The sequence below is a fragment of the Pinus tabuliformis genome, chromosome 3_2 (assembly GCF_031772625.1).
Source record: "Pinus tabuliformis cultivar Carrire ecotype Pingquan chromosome 3_2, CPIR1, whole genome shotgun sequence".
In the NCBI taxonomy this organism is placed as follows: Eukaryota; Viridiplantae; Streptophyta; class Pinopsida; order Pinales; family Pinaceae; genus Pinus; species Pinus tabuliformis.
The window spans coordinates 948,309,854-948,329,137 of NC_142302.1; the positions used below are offsets into that span (position 1 = coordinate 948,309,854).

The following is a 19,284-nucleotide window of genomic DNA, read 5'->3' on the forward strand; positions in this document are numbered from 1 at the left end:
GAGATCAAAAGCGAAGGGAGCTAGAGTCAAAATAAATCATGAAAGTCAAGAGCATAGTGGGGTCATAATGATGGAAAATGTACAGGCACAATCTTCAAAGAACTCGGGAAGGAAAAGAGGAAGGAAAAGACAGAATGAGCTGCCCAACGAATGTGGGAAACTACTGATTAACTCAGGTAAGATGAAAGATATTACCAGTTACTCCTTTACTAACCTTTCTTAATGAATCTCACAACCTGGAATATCAGAGGCATAGGAAATAAAAGGAAACAAAGGACTCTCAGTAATAGAATTAAAGAAGAAAAACCAAATATGATTTTTATTCAGGAGACAAAATGTTCGATGGAAAAGATTAGATAAATTCATAATAAGTGGCTAATTAGATATGAGTATCTAGAGGTTAAAGCAAACAACTTGGCTGGGGGGATTCTCACGCTGTGGGATCCACAGAAATTTGGGATCCTGGATGCTAAAGCATCCAGGAACTATCTTTCTATGGTTTGTCAACCTATAGGTGATAAGGAAGTATACATGATTACAAATGTTTATGGACCACAAAAGCAAGTAGACAAACTCAAGCTTCTCATCTCCCTTGAGGATCTTAGAGCAAGACACCCCAATATGCCCTGGATTGTTGCAAGAGATTTCAATATGATAAGATCTCTCTCAGAGAAAAAAGGAGGTATTAGATAGCTAGGAAGAGATTCCTTGGCCTTCCAAAATTTTATAATGAACATGGGGCTAGTGGACACTGAAACAATAAATGGAACCTTCACCTGGAACAACAAGAGGGGAGGAGCTTCTCAAGTTGCCTCCAAACTTGATAGATTTATTATTTCATAGGACCTCCTTCTCACAGGCCCAACCATGACAGCTTCTATTCTGCCCTTTGGAGGATTGGATCACTAGCCTGTACAGCTGGAAGCCACCTTTATGGGCATGCCCAGAAACATACCTTTCAGGTTTGAAAATACCTGGCTATCTCACCCTGAATTCATCAGTAATATTGAAAAATGGTGGAGAGAAGATTTGAACATTCAAGGCACTAAAATGTTCATGCTCCATCAGAGACTCAAATACATCAAATCCAAACTTAAAGAATGGAACAAAAAGGAATTTGGTGATATCTTCAAAGCCAAAAAAGAAGTTGAGTAGAAGCTCCAAGAGATCAATCAGATAAACATCACAGATGGATTTACTGAGGAGCGGCTAAAGCTTACTGACTCTTTGCAGGAAGAATGGGAAGAGCGATGCTTGCAAGAGGAAATTTTCTGGTGGCAGAAATCAAGGATACAGTGGATTAGGGAGGGAGAAAGGAATACAATTTTTTTTCATAAATCCACCATGGCTCACAGGGCACACAAAAGAATCACAAAGCTCAAAGATTCTCAAGGAATAGAGCTTGTCTCTCACAACGATATGGAATCAATCCTTGTACAACACTTTCTCAGTATAGCAGAGGAACCTTTGGAGGACAGATCTAGCTTCATTAACCAATTCACTCAATATATCCCTCAGCTGGTCACTAGAGAAGATAACCACAATCTTAAAAGGCCGGTGTCGGAAGAGGAGGTCAGTGGAGTGATCAATGAAATGCAAAATGGAAAAGCACCAGGCCCGGATGGGTTCAATGTAGACTTTTTCAAATCCTGCTGGGAAACAATCAAACAGGATATCCTTGAGGTTGTGGAAGACTTAAGAAAATCTAAAAAGGTTATGAAGGCTCTTGATGCTTCCTTCATAACTCTGATCCCAAAATAGGAAAATTCCATAACTCCGGATGGTTTCAGACCCATAGCCTTATGTAATGTGGTGTAAAAAATCATTTCCAAAGTGATAACCAATAGATTCAAGCCCCTTCTACCATCTCTCGTCTCGGAGGAGCAAACAGGCTATGTGGAAGGAAGACAAATCCTCAACAACATCATCCAAGCACATGAGGTGGTACACTCTCAAAAGCAACAAACAAGCTGGTATGATCATACAGTTGGATCTAGCGAAAGCCTATGACAAGCTAAGTTGGTCTTATATAAGAGAAATTCTAAGGGCATATGGCTTCGACCAAAATTGGATAAGATGGGTTATGGCACTCATCACCATGAACAGTTTTTCTATACTGCTCAATGGAGCTCCATCAAGAACCTTCACACCATCCAGAGGTCTCAGACAGGGAAATCCGCTCTCACCTTTCCTCTTTGTTCTCATGATGGAAGGGCTAGGTAGAGCATTCAAAATGGCAAATGCTAAAGGACGAATCCAGGGTATCAAACTCACCTTATATGGAGCGGCAAACACCCATCAACAATTTGTGGATGATACTATGCTACAGGGCATTTTCATGATTATGTTCAAGGAGATTTTGGACAGGTTCAATTAGGTGATGATAAACCCTGTAAAATCGTTGGAATGGGTACAATTTCATAAAACAACAAAATGGAAATCAGTGGCTATTAAAGGAGGTAAGGCATGTTCCAGATCTGAAGAAAAATCTGATTTCAACAGGGCAGTTGGGAGGTGAAGGTTGCGTAACTACTTTCACGGATAAAACCTGGAAGGTCACTAAAGGATCCCTGGTAATAGCGAAAGGAGGAAAGGTTGGTACATTGTATTTATGCAAAGGTATTTCTAATTCTATTAATGCTTTAACCTCTATAGGAGAAGATACAACATCGTGGCATCATAGGCTCAGGCACATGAGGGAGAAGGGGATGCAGATTCTTCACTCAAGAAATTTGTTGCCAGGTTTGAAGCATGTTGATTTAAAATTCTATGAGAATTTTGTTATGGAAAATAGAAGAGAGTCAGATTCCTTAGAGTTGCGAAAGAAAAGAAGAGCGAAAAATTAGAGCTTGTGCATACAGATGTATGGGGACCTGCTTAGGTATCATCTCTTGGTGGGTCTCATTATTATGTTGCTTTTATTGATGATGCAACCAGAAAAACCTGGATTTATTGTATTCGAAATAAATCTGATGTATTTGATACTTTCAAGAAATGGAAAGCTTTGGTTGAAAATGAGACAGGAAAAAGGTTGAAGTGTCTCAGATTAGATAATGGAGGTGAATATTGCAGCGAAAACTTTGATAGGTATTGTTTTGAGAATGGAATTCGCAGAAAGAAGACAGTGCCAGGAACACCACAAGAAAATGGTGTGTCAGAAAGGATGAACAAAAAAATCATGGAGCGTGCAAGGTGCATGAGATTGCATGCAGGATTGCCTTTACAATTTTGGGCAGATGCTGTAGATACTATTGTTTATCTAATAAAAAGAGGGCCTTCAAGTTCCTTGGATGGTGGTATTCTAGAGGAGGCATGGACAGGTAAAAAGGTAAACTACTATTTTTTAAAGACTTTTGATTGTGAAGCCTTTGTCTACATTAACAAAGAAAATAGAACAAAGCTTGAGGCAAAATAAAAGAAATGTACCTTTATTGGATATGGTGTTAATGATTTTGGTTATTGCTTTTATGATTATGAAAAACATAAAATCATTAGGAGCAGAGATGTCATATTCAATGAAAAGGTTTTGTATAAGGATCAGCTGCAGGAAAAGAAATAGGAAAAAGAAAATAGAGAATACACAGTGCTTGACGAGATCACAGAAAAAGTGATGGTGCCTAAAAATCATAATGATCAACAACCAGAACAACAACCACAATAGCAACAAGCACTTCAAACACTTGAAAGTGGTGTTAGAAGATCTACCAGGATAAGTAAACCCCCTGAATGATACTCTCCTTCATTATATTATGTATTGTTGACTGATTCTGGTGAACTAGAATGTTATGAAGAAGTAGTGCAGGTAGAAACCAGGAAGAAGTGGGAGCAAGCCATGAAAGAAGAGATGGACTCCTTAGCACATAACCAGACTTGGGACTTAGTTAGGTTGCCTGCAGGTAAAACAACATTGCAGAATAAATGGGTTTACAAGTTGAAGGAAGAAGATGGAGGTAGAAAAAGGTATAAAGCTAGACTTGTGGTGAAAGGGTTTACACAGAAAAAGGGTATAGACTTTGATGAGATATTTTCTCCTGTTGTTAAAATGACTTCAATCAGAACTATTCTAAGTCTAGTAGCAGCTAAAGATTTTCATCTTGAGCAGTTAGATGTAAAGACAACCTTTATCAATGGGGATTTGGAGGAAGAGATATATATATGCAGCAGCCACAAGGATATGAGGTAAAAGGGAAGAAGAAACTAGTGTGCAAGTTGAAGAAGAGCTTGTATGGCTTAAAACAGGCTCAAAGGCAGTGGTATCTAAAATTTGACAGGTTTATGTTTGAACAAGGTTATACTAGATGTCAATCTGATCATTGTGTTTATCTCAAAAGGAAAAATGATGGCAGCTATATTATATTGTTATTGTATGTAGATAACATGCTTGTTGTAGGTTCTAACATGCAGGAGATAAATGCGCTCAAAAGAAAATTGGAAAACTCATTTGCAATGAAGGATTTGGGGGCTGCAAAACAAATCCTTGGTATGAGAATAACCAGAGATAAAGAGAATCGCAAATTAACATTGTCTCAAAGTGAGTACATAGAAAAGGTGTTGAAAAGGTTTAATATGCATAATGCAAAACTAGTTAGTATACCTTTGGCGAGCCATTTCAAATTAAGTAAGGAGACGTGTCCCAAGACTCAGGAAGAAATGGCTCATATGTCTAAAGTTCCATATGCATCAGCAGTTGGAAGCTTAATGTATGCAATGGTCCGCACAAGGCCTAGTATTGTATTGCATCTATGTATCTCTATATTCTAAGTGAGGAAGAAAGAGGAGATTGAGAGCGAAGAGGGTGTTACAGCGGATCTACTGTAGGTTGTATCTCTTTAAAGTTTGTTAGATAATATAAAAGGAAGGACTGGTTGTTTCTTTGTGGACGTAGCCCAAATTGGGTGAACCACGTATATCTGTCTCTCTTGTTTTATGCGTTTTCTGTGTTTATTTTTCTATAATATTTTATGTGTTCCATTGCTCTATAATATATTATTTTCTAACACCCACTTGGCCATAATCCACATATGTACCACATATAAAACATATAACATAAATAAAACAAAATTAATGAGTCCATCATCAGTCCAAAACAAAAAGATAAAGAAATGTCCAAACATATGGAAGGAAAAACAAAATAAGGAAACCATCATTGTAGAAACATAACATATATATAAGTGAAGTCGTCGAAGGTCCCCATCAGGGGAAGGGAAGAAAGTCTGCATCATAGGAACAACCCTCCATCTCCAATGCAATAAGAAGACCATCTTGTGGAGCAGAGATACCAAGCTTGGACATAACATCAGCAATGGAATTGTGTTCCCTGTGAATTTTGTTCCCCAGATAAGATCAAGCGGCGTATATTTATTTCATATTCGTCAAGTTGCATTCAATGAGAACATCCGACATATCTTTATTTCATATTCGTCGGGTTGGATTAAATGAGAATAGTCGGCATATCTTTATTTCATATTCTTCGGGGTGGATTTATCTCATGTTCCAATAAATCCCATGCTATAGGATATTTAAGACCCTTATGTATGTAGTCTGACACAATACCGTGACATAAGACCATCACCATACGTTTGCAGTGGAAACTAACAAATTAGTTCTACAGATCTACATATCTGTATAACTGTAGAGAGAAACCCAAATCTACTTGATCACTGAAGTCAACTGAAGCTAGGATGTCAAACCCTAGATCTAAACTTGGGTCGCTCTCATCCAAAATGTCTGTGTGCGACCAAAACTCCTAGGTCGCTCTCTCGAATACTGTAGAAATTCTCACTGTAGATTAACTTGATTATGCAATATAACTAAAACAAAATATTTAATCTACTTCTACAATCAAACTTGCGAAAGCTTAATCGATTTGAGCAAGATCAAATAGAACACATATAACAGAGAAGAAGAATCAATACACATGAAACACAAAAGAATACTCTGGGAAAAGCCTCAGCTAAAACCCACGCTATCTGTATTATCATACAAGGTGGAAATACATCAAGATTACATAAAGCTTTAGCTCTCATAGCTAGCCTGCTCTCAGTTCAATCCTCCTAGATGCTCACAGGCTAACAAGGCTTCTCACAAACCTTATCCTCTGCCCTCCAAGACTCCTATTTCCTTGCGCAGCTTCTCCTGGGTGATCATTTTGTTACCAAGTGTAACACTGATCACTCACACTGATCTCACACCCTGTAAAACTGCGCAATCCTCAAGGAACCTTGTTCCCTCTGCATGGATGAGTTTCCTTTTTAGAAAAACTCCTCCAACTGATAGGACATTGTCCCTGTCTTTAATCTCAACTGAGTCTTTGTCTGAACTGACAAGCATGAGTTATTTATGAGAGAATCCTCAATTATCTGGAGTACACTAGTTTCATGCATGCATGCATTAACTAAATGAACTCACAATTAGTTCCTCAAACTATTTGGAACTAATTTAACTGGACTTAACTCAATTAACTGAGCTAACTAATTACAACTCAAAAACAACAAATCCTTGTCTCCTTAATTAAGGGATAATCTCCTTAATTCAAGGGATAATTGTTGCATGACTTCACAAAGACTTCTAGCTTGAATTTCTCCAACTAATTAACTCAAGATGAATTAATTAATTATTTTTCAAGTAGCTGGTGAGACTAAATTTGAGTTTGAATTCTCAATTTTAATTTAAGGACAAATCAAAATTGGAATACTCTAAATGCTATTTTTAGCATTTCTTGTTGCTATTTTCAACAAATACTATATGAAAGTAACTGTGACTACAAAGTCACTCTCAAGAAGCCTTCATGTATGTGACTGTGGCATAATACTGCTAAAACACAGAGTCACTCCCTTACTGTCGCTGTGTGAGTGACCCTAATGTCCTGGTCGCTCCCAGGACTACTCTGTGCGAGCAACCGGGGACCAGAACCTTCTGATCTGCCTCTGAACCTAGATTTTCTCCCAAAAGCCTATGTGCTAGCATCCAAGGGTATATATTCACTTTCATAGGCTTATGTTCCAGTGACTAGAGACCAGAATGCCCTATTCTGTGTCAGCGACCAAGATCTAGAAGATCCTAACTAAGAGCGAACCTTTTGCCTATGATTTCGGACCCTTGAGCGAACTCCTTCTGTAGAACCTGTCCAAACCAAGAGAAAAGAGGAGAATATGTGTCCAAATTATCTTGAATTCTCTTCTATTTATATGCTTTCCTAAGGGTTTTCTTGGGGGTAATACTGGCCTAAGCAGTTACTCATGTGGTCTGGGTTGACCCATTCCATAATACATGTATGAATAAAATAATTCATAACTCAACTTATGATTAACCAAATTGGGTGACCTTTAGGTCGATTTCGGTACTCTCGAAAAGAGGATTCTAATGAAATCATTATATCAGTGATTTGAGCTGTCCAAGGTGGAATTTTACCGTAGTTGCAAAAGTTAACACATCCTTTGGAGGATCTCGTGCTAGTAAGGCCGAATGCTTGAATAACTTGAAACATATTGACACTCCACAAATCAGATCTACCCCACCTTGTGTCATGATTTGTTCAACTGTAGGTGTGTCAAGGTTCTTCTACTACAAAGGGAAACTAAGGAGTTGTTAGGATTTAACAACTTGGTAGATATTATGTTGATGCCACTTATTCTAACTTGGAGGAACGAGCATACTAGTCTAGATGTGGTTGCTAATCGATTAGATCATTCCTTGATCCATGAAAACCTGATTAAGTTGTTTGGTTCTTTTTCGTTCATAGGTTGCTCCATAGAGGCTTTTTTTTTTATCATGAACCGATTTTTCTTTAATGATGTATGGTTAGTGATTAGTGATGGGAAAGGAATTCCTTAAAAATTAAATCACATGGCTTGAAGATAAGGATATTAAGAGTATGGTTCAGTCCATGTGGGTGAAGCACGAGCGAAGTAGCTCAATTTTCAAGGGGTCTTTCAGATGAATGTCATAAGTCGGAAGTTAATTGGATTAAAGAAGATGGTGAGGCAATGGACAAGGGAAAAAAAGAGATTATGTATTATGTATTAATGAATTAATTGAGATCGATAAAACTTTTGGATATGTTTGTTTTATCTTCTTTGGGTTTCTTCTCTACTGCTAAGAAGGAATTGGATTTAGCTCTTGAGAGGCATAAGAGGATGATCCTAAAATATCAAGAGGAATGGAGGTTAAAAAGTTGTGTCATCTAGATTTCTGGGGTGATAAAAATACAAAAAATATTCACCTCTGCTACCAATCAAAGGAGGGAAAATGCAATTTGGGAGCTCAAGGATGTTAATGGTAGCAATGTTTTTTCACAAAAGGATCTTCAAAATGAGGTTGTTTGAATTTTTGGAAATCTTTACTAGGCCAAAGAAGTGGTGGATATGGATAATCAATTAGAGATCATTCATACTTACCCTTAAATGTTCAACAAGGAAGATAATGAGAATATTGGAAGGTCGATCACATTTGATGAGATGGTGTCTGCCTTAAAGTCTTTTGCTAGGGGCAAAAGTCCTGGTTCGAATAGTTGGCCGGTGGAATTATTCCTCCATTTCATGGATATCGTGGGACATGATCTGCTCTTATTAGATGAGGAATCGAGGACATCCTATTTCATTTCTAGTGCGGTAAATTCTACATTTATTGCTTTGATTTCTAAAGGCTCAAATGCTTCTTCTTTCATGGATTGTAGGTCCATTTCTCATTGTAACTCAGTGTATAAAAGATCATAGAAAATATGTTAAAAGACTATCAGTCTAAATTTATCGATTTTGAGCAATTTGAGTTCTTTAAACAACAAAAAATTCAGGATGCGGTGGCTATTACACAAGAATGTTTGCATTCCATTGAGATTAAAAAGAATGATGTTTGTTTATTGAAACTTGACTTGGTTAAGGCATATGATTGTGTTGGTTGGGATTTTTTATGTATGGTTCTACATAAGATAAGCCTTTATATGAGGAATGTTGATTGGATAATGGCATACATCTCATCTGTTTATTTCGTTGTTTTTATTAATCGAGTGCCTTCTTTCTTTTTTAAGGCCTCTAGAGGGTTAAGAAAGTGTAGTTCTCTTCCCCCTCTATTATTTTTGTTGGTCATAAATGGCATCAATAGAATGATATATGTGGCTCACTCATGTGGGTCTTTCTCGAGTGTGAGGATTACAAAAAATCTTTCTATCGCTCATCTAATCTCTATGGATGATGTCCTTTTTGAGAAAGTTTCTATTATTGGATGGAATACTATGCACCAAATTATATTCTCCTTTGGTGATGCTACAAGTCTCAATATGAGAAAATCTAAATCTTTGTCAATTGCTTCATCCTTGGAAGAGGCAGATGTTTTAGAAATTGCTAGCCTTTTAGCTATGTAAAAGGCTTCGATGGACCGAGGATTCAAGTATCTTGGTTTTTTAAGTAATTAATTTGCAAGAAAAACACAAATTAATTACTTTAAAAACAATTAATATATATATTCATTATAATTAAAAGGAAAATATATTCTCTTTTGGAAAAACGCCCATTTATATATATATAGATATTCATGGTTCTGAAAAAGACAAATTACAATATAATAAAATATCATTATATTATATTATATATAAAAGAAAACATTACTCAAAATATTTATATTAAGATGACCTACAATTTCCCAAGGATTTTTGTTCACATTTATAATATGAGAACATGCATATCTATATTTTATCCATACCACCCTTTAACCTTTCGTTGACGGAGTTTCTTTACAACACCTTCACTCCACTTCATGTTTGGGCAAAGTGACGCATAAAGATTCAGCAATGACATACACTGTTCAACACCATCCAACTCTTCTAGTCCAGGGCAAACATCGACATCTAGTGATTCCAGCCTTGTGATTCCAGCCTTGTTAGGTGGGCCAGATCGGGTATGCTCTTCAACTTGTCACACTTGCTTGCTGTCAACCCTTTCAACGATACCAATGCCTTCATGCTCGGTAGACTCTCTAAACCGCTGCACATCGTCAAATCCATCTGTTGGAGGTTTGTCAAATTACCGAGGGACTCTGGCAGCCTCTTTAAACTTTCACATTTACACAGCTTCAGGAATTCGAGGTTTGTCAAATTACCGAGGGACTCTGGCAGGCTCTCTAAACTTACACATACAGGCAGCTTCAGGAATTCGAGGTTTGCCAAATTACCGAGGGACTCTGGCAGCCTCTCTAACATGCGGCACTTAGACAGCTCCATGCTTTGGAGGTTTGTCAAATTACCGAGGGACTCTGGCAGCCTCTCTAAACTTCCACATTCAGACAGCTTCAGGATTTCGAGGTTTGTCAAATTACCGAGGGACTCTGGCAGCCTCTCTAACATGCGGCACTTAGACAGCTCCATGCTTTGGAGGTTTGTCAAATTACCGAGGGACTCTGGCAGCTTCTCTAAGCTGAGGCACTCAGACAGCTCGATGTGTTTGAGCTTCGTCAAGTTGCCGATGGAATCAGGCAGCCTTTCCATTATCGTGAACAGCAGCACGTTCATGCATTGGAGGTTCATCAAGTTACCGAAGGACTCCGGCAACCTCCGCAAACTGAAGCCCCAAAACAGCTTGATGTGTTCGAGCTTCGTCAAGTTGCCAAGGACTCCGGCAACCTCTGCAAATTAAAGCACTCAGACAGCTCGATGTGTTCGAGGTTCGTCAAGTTACCAAAAGAATCTGGTAGCGCCTTCAGCTTTTTGCATCTTTTAAACCCCAAAACCTTCAGACACCTCATCTGGCAAAATTCTTCTGGCAATTTTTGGAAAGAAACATCGCTGAAGAAAATCCGTTCCAGGCGGGTCAGCTGCCCTATGGATTTTGGAATCTTCGAGAGCTCACCAAAAATCTCCAACTCACTCAACTGAATAGGTGCCTGCAACATGCGTTCAAACTGCTGTTAAAAATATTGAAGTGGATGATTGTCATCTACACACCACTTATAAATCCTTCCGAGTCTTGTGGTGCAATATTAACAACCAGAAACAAACAAACTCCAGATTACCTGCGATCTACCTTGCCACAATGCTTTGAATACTGTCCCATACACCTTCAAAACCCTTAAATTCTTGACTGGAATCCAGGAAGGCAGGTAAGAGTATGGGCAGTCATACCAAGAAAGCCATAGGAGATTTGGGGAGTGCGCCCTCCTCAAAATGTGCCCCAAGAGATGCCCTCGAGTCTGAATAAGTTGCAAATGGGTGATACCAATACCAAGAAAACGATAACATGTGTTTTGCAATGTATTGTGAAGCTTCATCACGCGGTTCCCGGAAGAGGTCTCGACGCCTTTGGCTCCATGAGTCCGTGTCATTATTAAAAAAGATCCTAATTCCCCGCACTTTGGTTCCTCCCTGTTCATTCTCCATAAACGATAAAAACAATTGACACTCTATACATACATTTTTACAGAAAAAAATTAAAAACAATAAATGATAAACACTTACAGATGGTTGTTGCAGCAAATCATGAATGTTTTCTGCTGGATCTGAAAAAACGGCGAGGCAATTCACCCCGCGCAATGTCCCGTCCCAAATCGCGGAGCTGATCATGCATCTCTATACAATTAGCACTATCCACATCAACCAAACATGTGCTCTCTAGATTTTGAAACCCCAGCGAGCATTTCCAGTACGGATCGTCCCATATTCGCAGGCTGATATCCCTCCTTTCTCCTATGAAAAAGCAGGCAATATCTAAAAACATTTCTTGTTCCTTTGTATTGAGTGCATCATAACTGATTTTTAATTGCTTCTGTATATCATCTGGCAGTTGATGTACTCCGGAAAGTGTATCCCGCCAAAAAGATATATTGTCATTTCTTCCTAATAGAAGTGCCCCGAACACTTTTAAAGACAACGGCAATCCCTGCACGCCTCTATAAACTCTTTTACCAGAGTTTCAAATCCTTTGAGGGGATAGGGTTTACAGAAGGCGTAAGAGCAAAATAGCTCTCGCGAGTGCTTTGTAGAAAGACCTTTTAACTTATAAATGGAAGACTCTTCCACTCCTGACTTTCTGAGGACCTCTCCGTCCCGAGATGTAATTAAAACTAAGCTATCAAAACGCAAGACATCTTTAACTAGTAAAAATGCATCTAGCTGATCCTCATGATCTACGTCATCCAAAATTAATAGGACATGACAATCTCAGAGTTACCTTTTCAGAATCCCTGTACCTTGATTAGTGTTCTCTATATTCACATCCTGTTGAGTTAATCCTTTCAAAACTTTACTCTGCAACGAATGTAATGAGCTTTTTCTAGCATTTTCTCTTACATCTAACAAACAATAGGATTTATTGTAACCTGAATTCTTCCTATTGAAAAATTCTACAGCCAACGTTGTCTTCCCCATTCCACCCATCGCAACTATCCCAAGGACCTGGACTTTTCGGCTGTGTTGAGGCTGCTTCAATACCTCTCTTTCAAAATCCTTGACTTTCTCATTTAAACCAGTGGGATATTTGGCCACATGCCACTTTGTCTTTTTAACCCTTTTCAGCACAGATTCCACGACCTCATCTAACATGCGAATCTCGTCCCTAGTTATTCATTAAAAAACCATAAATATAAATAACTGAAACCATAGCCAAGGCAAAGCATCATACATGTATATAAATAACTGAAACCAGAGGCAAAGCATGATACATGTTTACATATTATATATTGTATTCATTGAAAGAAGTTGGAGGTCTTACCCATGAAACTTGCCCTCCAGATCAAACCCACTTATATCTGCAACAATAGAGAGAGCATTTCTCCAATTTTGAATGGTGGCAGAGTCATATCGTGGCCGAGTCATACCAGTTTCAGGGTCGGAGGTCGTCTTCATCTCGAGTGCGTGCAGCGCCTTACCATACCTCAGCTCAGCAGGATTGATCTTGTAGAATACAGGTATAATGGGACACCCCGATTCCAGCATGAGGAGGAGCTCGTTCAAACACCATGTCGATTCCGTGTATCTCGGCGAAAAGATGGCCACATGGACCGAGGCAGCTCGAATAGCACGCACTATTTGAGAAGGGAAATCAAATCCCGCTTCCAGCTCCTGCTCGTGTAAAAAGGCTCTGAATCCATGTGAAAGAAGACGACGGTACAGAGGGCTTGCGAAGGTGGCCTTCGTGTCCGGACCTCGATGGTTTATGAACACGTCATAAACCATGGGATCAGTAGCGTTGGACGACGAGGCGAGGGAAGATTCAGTCGTGGTTGCAGGAGAAGAACGTTGAATTTCCATTTCAATTTCAGAGTTCGTTTGGGGAAAGGAGGATGCAGACATTGGGTATGCCATTGAGATGGGAAGCACTGAATGTTGCAACCTTTACTACCGCGGATGCCAACCATGATGAAAGCAAAGGGGATTCCTATTTCCACTACAGTTTTTTAATTAATGCCCCCTGACATATGGGGCGATAGGGAAATATAAGGCTCGCAGTTTTTTTTCTCCTCCAGACATGATGGGCGGGTTATATTTCCTTATCACCCCCGCATGTCAGGGAGCATTAATTAAAAAATTGTGGTGGAAATAAGAATCGCGGAAAGCAAAGGTATCCAACAGTAATGGGTTGACTTTAATGTCCACCACCATGTGCGTCCATTGGACAGAACCCCAAGGATGACTGTGTACATCAAAAGCAAAGATACCCAACAGCAATAGCTTGGCTTTAATTAATGTCCACTACCATGTATGATGGGACTCCTTTGGAAAAGCCCCATCAAGGACAGGCTGCCCGATTAGACTCCCCACCTGCCAACCATGATGACTGTCCACAATTAAAGCAAAGTATCACCACGTTATTTATACACTTTGACTAAATAAATAACTAGATTAAATTATTAATTATTAATAAATAAATTAAATTTATTTAAAAAAATTTATTAATCACTTACCGCCACCAAATTATTAAAATTTGCGTTTTGCATTATGTCGAGCAGCGTGCACGGTACAGTCACTGATAATGATATCATACTTTATAATAGTGGGTAATGGAGCGTGAAATAAACGCATGTGAAGACAGCTTTGATTATCGTAAAGAAACGTTGAGGAGAGCCATCCAAAAGAGTGGCCATTGACCAACATAAATTAATGTTGTGAGAGCGCTCAAACAGTATCGGACAACATAAATAAATGTAACCATAAGAGTTGTCATGGACGAACATAAAAATATATATTTATTTGTTCGAGACAAAATATATATATATATATATATATTTGTATTGCAAAACGTATTGAGCCTTTAATCTCACAGTATTCACAACAATAAAATTTGCGTTTTCATATCTTATGTTTTTACCGGCATTGTTTTATTGCAGCCGTCTTGAATGATATGAGGTGTGGGGAGGAGTCTCATTCCCGTAAAGGTACCATCCCTTTCAAAGTATACCAATTGTATTTGTTTGCAGTAAATAAACAAGTAATTATGCGTAACAATTTATCTCTTTCACGGCACTCTCAACGATCTTTCCCTTCTCCTTCGGATTCTTAGAAAAAGTGAATTCCCACATAGGGCCTGCTTTCTGGGCTCGAATGGTCTTCATCTGTAGAAACAATGCGCACAAAGAAAAAAGAATAACGGAATAACTTATCGCTCACGCCACTGTCAACATTCTTAGAAAAAGTTGAATGATATCATGGGATATTTTATGCAATGGTTAAGCAAAAATCAGAGAAGTTAGTCGTTCTATAGATTATATCTGGTATAGTATTTAAAATTTTATTTTATTTTTTCTCAATATATTCTATTGGGTGTTTTTTACAAACATGAAGCTTAAACAAATAAATAATCAGATACATCTCTATCATTATTCTCACACAATTCCCATCAATGTACTACTCTTCCCTGCATGTGCATAAATTGAGATTGACTTATTTGCTTAGTCTAAATAGGTGATAATTTAGCCATGAAAACAATAATAGAAATTTAGTATGATTTTGAGAAAATCTGGTAAGTCACAATTTAACTCTTAAAACAATGATAGAATTTTTAAAAAATTCAAATAATAGTTGTACTTTTGAATGTTCCAAAATCATTAATAATAATAAATCTAATACCATTATAGAAAATTAAATATTTATTAAAAAAAAACAAAAAACTTTTCACCAAATTCAAACAAAAAAATTATTATGGCCTCAGTGAACAACTCCTGACTTATTCAGGGGGCGTACACAACTGTCACAAATGCGCAGTTCTATGAGATTTATTTTAGAAATGTTAATCGGACTTCTCCAATCATTTAGAGTGGTAAGTGATATATAGAGTGTCCCATACATCACCTATGCAAATTTAATTGAATGGTAAACAACCAGCGTGCTACAGCATTCCATGATATTGCTAATGAATATGCTTTGCAAAAATGTTAAATTCAAATTTTATTTACATTCCATATGGTATTAGATAAACATTTAACTAAAATATACTTATAGATTACGTGAGTTATATATATATATATATATATTTGGTATTAAATAACATTTAACTAATTAGATTACTTACAAGATAATTCGAGATTGGTGAGTTTTGGCTGTGGGGAAAGCACAGAACAAGGGTTTAGAACAACAGGGGATTGCTAGTTACTAGTTACCATGGAAGGGCGAGGAGGGGGGAGTTCTACTCCCTCCTACAGCCACGTAGTGGTGAACAAAAACAAGGAAGCGGGCTTGAATCGCTTCAAAAAGCCAATGGAGGCAGGAACGGAGAGGATCAGCACGGAAAAGCTGAAAAACAACAGTTCTCATGAGTAGGAAAAGAATCATGAGGAAGTTAGAGGAGAGAAGAGAACAGAAAGCAGCAGTCAAAAAGCTGAGAACAGGAGTGTGACAAGACTCTGCAAACCCAGGTCAGCCATTAAACCCCGGGTTGTTTTAAATAATCCGGCGCTATAGGAGCATAGGGATCACATGGCGACATATGCAGTTATATGTAAATTTATGGGGATATGGCCAACGGAGAAGGCATTGCAGGTGTGGATAAGAAACCAATGGAAACCTAAGGGGGAAATAACCCTCCACCTTGGGTCCAAGGGTTTCTTCACAGTGGTATTCACAAACCTAGAGGACAAAGACAGAGTGTTCGAAGGAGGACCATACTTCTATGCGGCGGCTGGCCTCTACATGCGACCATGGGTGATGAATTTTGTCCTAGAACAAGAAACATTCACATCAGTACCGGTATGGATACAACTCTACTCCCTACCTTTAGATTACTGGCTGCCTGAATCCTTAAAGGCCATAGGCAATAAATTAGGTCATTTTTTAAAAATTTCAGAGGCGACTCTGCGAGGAAAATACACCTCCTTTGCGCGCATATGTGTAGAAATGGACCTATCAGGAGCACTTCCAGATGAAATCATTCTAGAAGTTTATGATGAAGAATGGGTGCAGGCAGTGGACTATGAACATGTCCCATTCAGATGCCGCAAATGTCATGAGCATAGGCACCTCATCATAGATTTCCCTTTAAACAAACTGGAGGACAATATGAAAACCAACAAAGGCAAAGACCTTGAAGGCTTTACCAAGACGGAAGGCAAAGGGAAAGGAGGGAAAAAGTTCCAAAGGAAAACTAGCGAGGATAAACACCCAAGTCATAACAGTTTCAAGATTTTAGAAGAAGAAGATGAGAACAATGTGTTGAACCAAGCATCGGAGGATAACCCTGCAAAGAAGGAAAAAGATGCCAGCATGGAGGATGTACCTGGGAACATAAAACTAAAGGGAGATATGCTAAACATCATGGAACTTGGCAGGGACCATGAGATGACCCCAAGTGAAGTGGGAACAGAGGACCACGAACTACAGGAGATTCTTGAGAGGGAGAACCTCGATCTAGAAAAGTTCTTGGAGCAGGGAACCACCAAAGGGGTTGATTCTCTACCACAAGAGGAGTTTGACAGAGTACAACAGCTCTTCCTCTGGAGATCTCAAGCAAAGGGTTCTGGAATCAAAAGAAACCATGACAACCAGGAAAATAGAGGGGTTAAAACGATGGAGGCAACATCAAGACACACTTCCAAGAACCCAGGCAGGAAAAGAGGAAGGAAAAGACAGAATGAGCTGCTAACAGAGTGTGGGACACTCATGATTAACTCAAGTAAGATGAAAGATCTTACTAGTTACTCATTTACAAATCTTTCATAATGAAGCTCACAACCTAAAACATCAGGGGTCTAGGAAGTAAAAGGAAACAACGAAATCTTTGCAATAGAATAAAAGAAGAAAAACCAGACATGGTGTTTATCCAAGAGACAAAATGTTCAATAGATAAAATCAAAGAGATACATAGCAAATGGCTCATTAATTATGAGTATCTAGAAGTTAAAGCCAACAACACGACAGGCGGAATTCTAACTCTCTGGAATCCCCAGAAACTTGAAATCATGGATGCTGAGGCATCCAGGAACTACCTTTCAATGGTGATCCAACCTTTGGGAGATAAGGAAATATATATGATCACAAATGTCTATGGTCCTCAAAAACTAGAGGACAAACTAATGCTTCTCACCTCACTAGAGAAGTTGAGAGGGAGACATCCTATTATGCCCTGGATTCTGGGAGGGGATTTTAATATGCTCAGATTTCTTACAGAAAAAAGGCGGGACCAGAACACTAGGTAGAGACTCCATTGCCTTCCAAAACTTCCTAATCGACATGAGGCTATTGGATACGGAGACAATAAATGGTACTTTCACATGGAACAATAAGAGGGGAGGGGATTCTCAAGTTGTCTCTAAACTAGATAGATTTATAATCTCTGAGGACCTCTTTCTCACTGGCCCTGTGTTATGAAACCAGCTCAAGAAAAGATAGATCAACGCCTTAGAATTCAGCCTCTTCGAGGGGGCAACCTCCTTTATATTACATAAATGAACAATTCTTGGATGATACAAATGAAAAGACCTCCTTTATATATATAGGAGTCTAAGGGGTCATAACATAACCAGAGCCGACATAACAATAATAATGTAAGGGCACAATAATAACAATACTGGGCTTCTATGGGGCACATTAGTAACAATATGGGCACTACATGGGTACATCAATATAATAAGTGGGTTGTACTAATAACAATAAGGGGTTACACTAGTAGTATAGGGGCCTAACATGCCCCTCTCCTTCAAAAAGCGTTGTCCTCAACACTTGAGTAGTTCTTGATGCTTCTGTATAAAATTCTTGTCCTCCCATGTGGAATCTTCAGCGGGTAAGTTCTTCCACTTGATGAGATACTCTGAAATTGATCGATTTCGTAGCTGTCCGGTTCTTGTTTCTGTTACTGCTCCAGGTTCCAATATGATTTTTCCTTCCTCTCCAATTTCTGGCAATGTTGTTTGAATTGGGATCTTTTGCAACTTTTGAATAAGTGGCCATACTTCTTCGTCCTTCTTCCATTCATCCCTTGCTTCGTTTATCCAACTGGTTGGATAATAGAAATAACACAAAAGAATGCTTCTACATCCTCATCCTTGAAGAGTCTTCCCATTCGGTAAGGTTGCCATTTTTTAAGTGCATGTAGTATTGCCAATGTTTCCTTCTCATAAATAGCTTGCTTTAGATGTAGCAGTAAAAATACCCAATCGCCTACATCAAAACATTTTTCACTATGATGTTGATCTACTTGTTGTTTCATTTGATTTTGCACCGAAGTGGCGCTATCCTTTAAAAGTTGGAGAACTTGTTGTTGATGCTCGATGTGATCTTTCACTGCTTGAACCTTTTTCTTCTTGATATGTCCTTCTATCTTTAGATTTTGAGGAGTGGTAATTTCTTCCAATCCTTTACAAGATATGGTCGGATTCATTTCTTGACGCTCGATGTGATCTTTCACTTCTTGAACATTTTTCTTCTTGATATGTCCTTCTGTCTCGCTAGTTTGAGGAGTGGTAATTCCGACCAGTGAATTACAAGATATGGTTGGATTCATTTCTTCTTTCTTGATGTGATCTTTCACTTCTTGCACCTTTTTCTTCTTGATATTTCTTTCTATCTTGAGAGTTTGAGGAGTGGTCATTCTTGCCAATAGTTTAGAATATATGTTCTGATTCATTTCTTCTTTCTCTGGGGTCGGGTCCTGGCATATATCCTCTTCTTTTGATGTTTCTTGATCCTTTTCTTCCTCCTCTTCATACTCTATGTAAAATAATTTCTTCTCAGCACACTTATGACCTTTAGTGCATTTTCTATCACAATTGTAACAAAGCCCTTTTTCTCTTTTTTCTTCCAATTGTTGTGGTGTAACCCTTGTAGGTTGTGGAAGGCTAGGAGGAACAACACGTCCATCTTTATAGTTGTGA

General features: G+C 38.5%; 1 protein-coding gene across 3 annotated transcripts in view; it reads right to left on the reverse strand.

Annotated features, from left to right (window-relative positions):
• LOC149183771 (toll/interleukin-1 receptor-like protein) overlaps nt 1–13,272 on the reverse strand; it is a 60,440-nt gene extending 47,168 nt beyond the window's left edge. The window contains exons 1-4 of one of the 3 annotated variants that reach the window (XM_089418795.1): nt 12,696–13,272; nt 11,444–12,539; nt 11,002–11,350; nt 9,630–10,872 (exon numbers count right to left, since the gene is read on the reverse strand). In XM_089418795.1, coding sequence (XP_089274921.1) covers nt 12,152–12,539; nt 12,696–13,234 — 927 coding nt within the window. In that variant the 5' untranslated portion in view covers nt 13,235–13,272 and the 3' untranslated portion in view covers nt 9,630–10,872; nt 11,002–11,350; nt 11,444–12,151. Of the gene's footprint in view, nt 1–9,629; nt 10,873–11,001; nt 11,360–11,443; nt 12,540–12,695 lie in introns of those variants that run through there. The other 2 variants (XM_089418796.1, XM_089418797.1) reach the window with 2 other exon arrangements.
• Between the last annotated feature and the right edge of the window lie 6,012 nt (nt 13,273–19,284).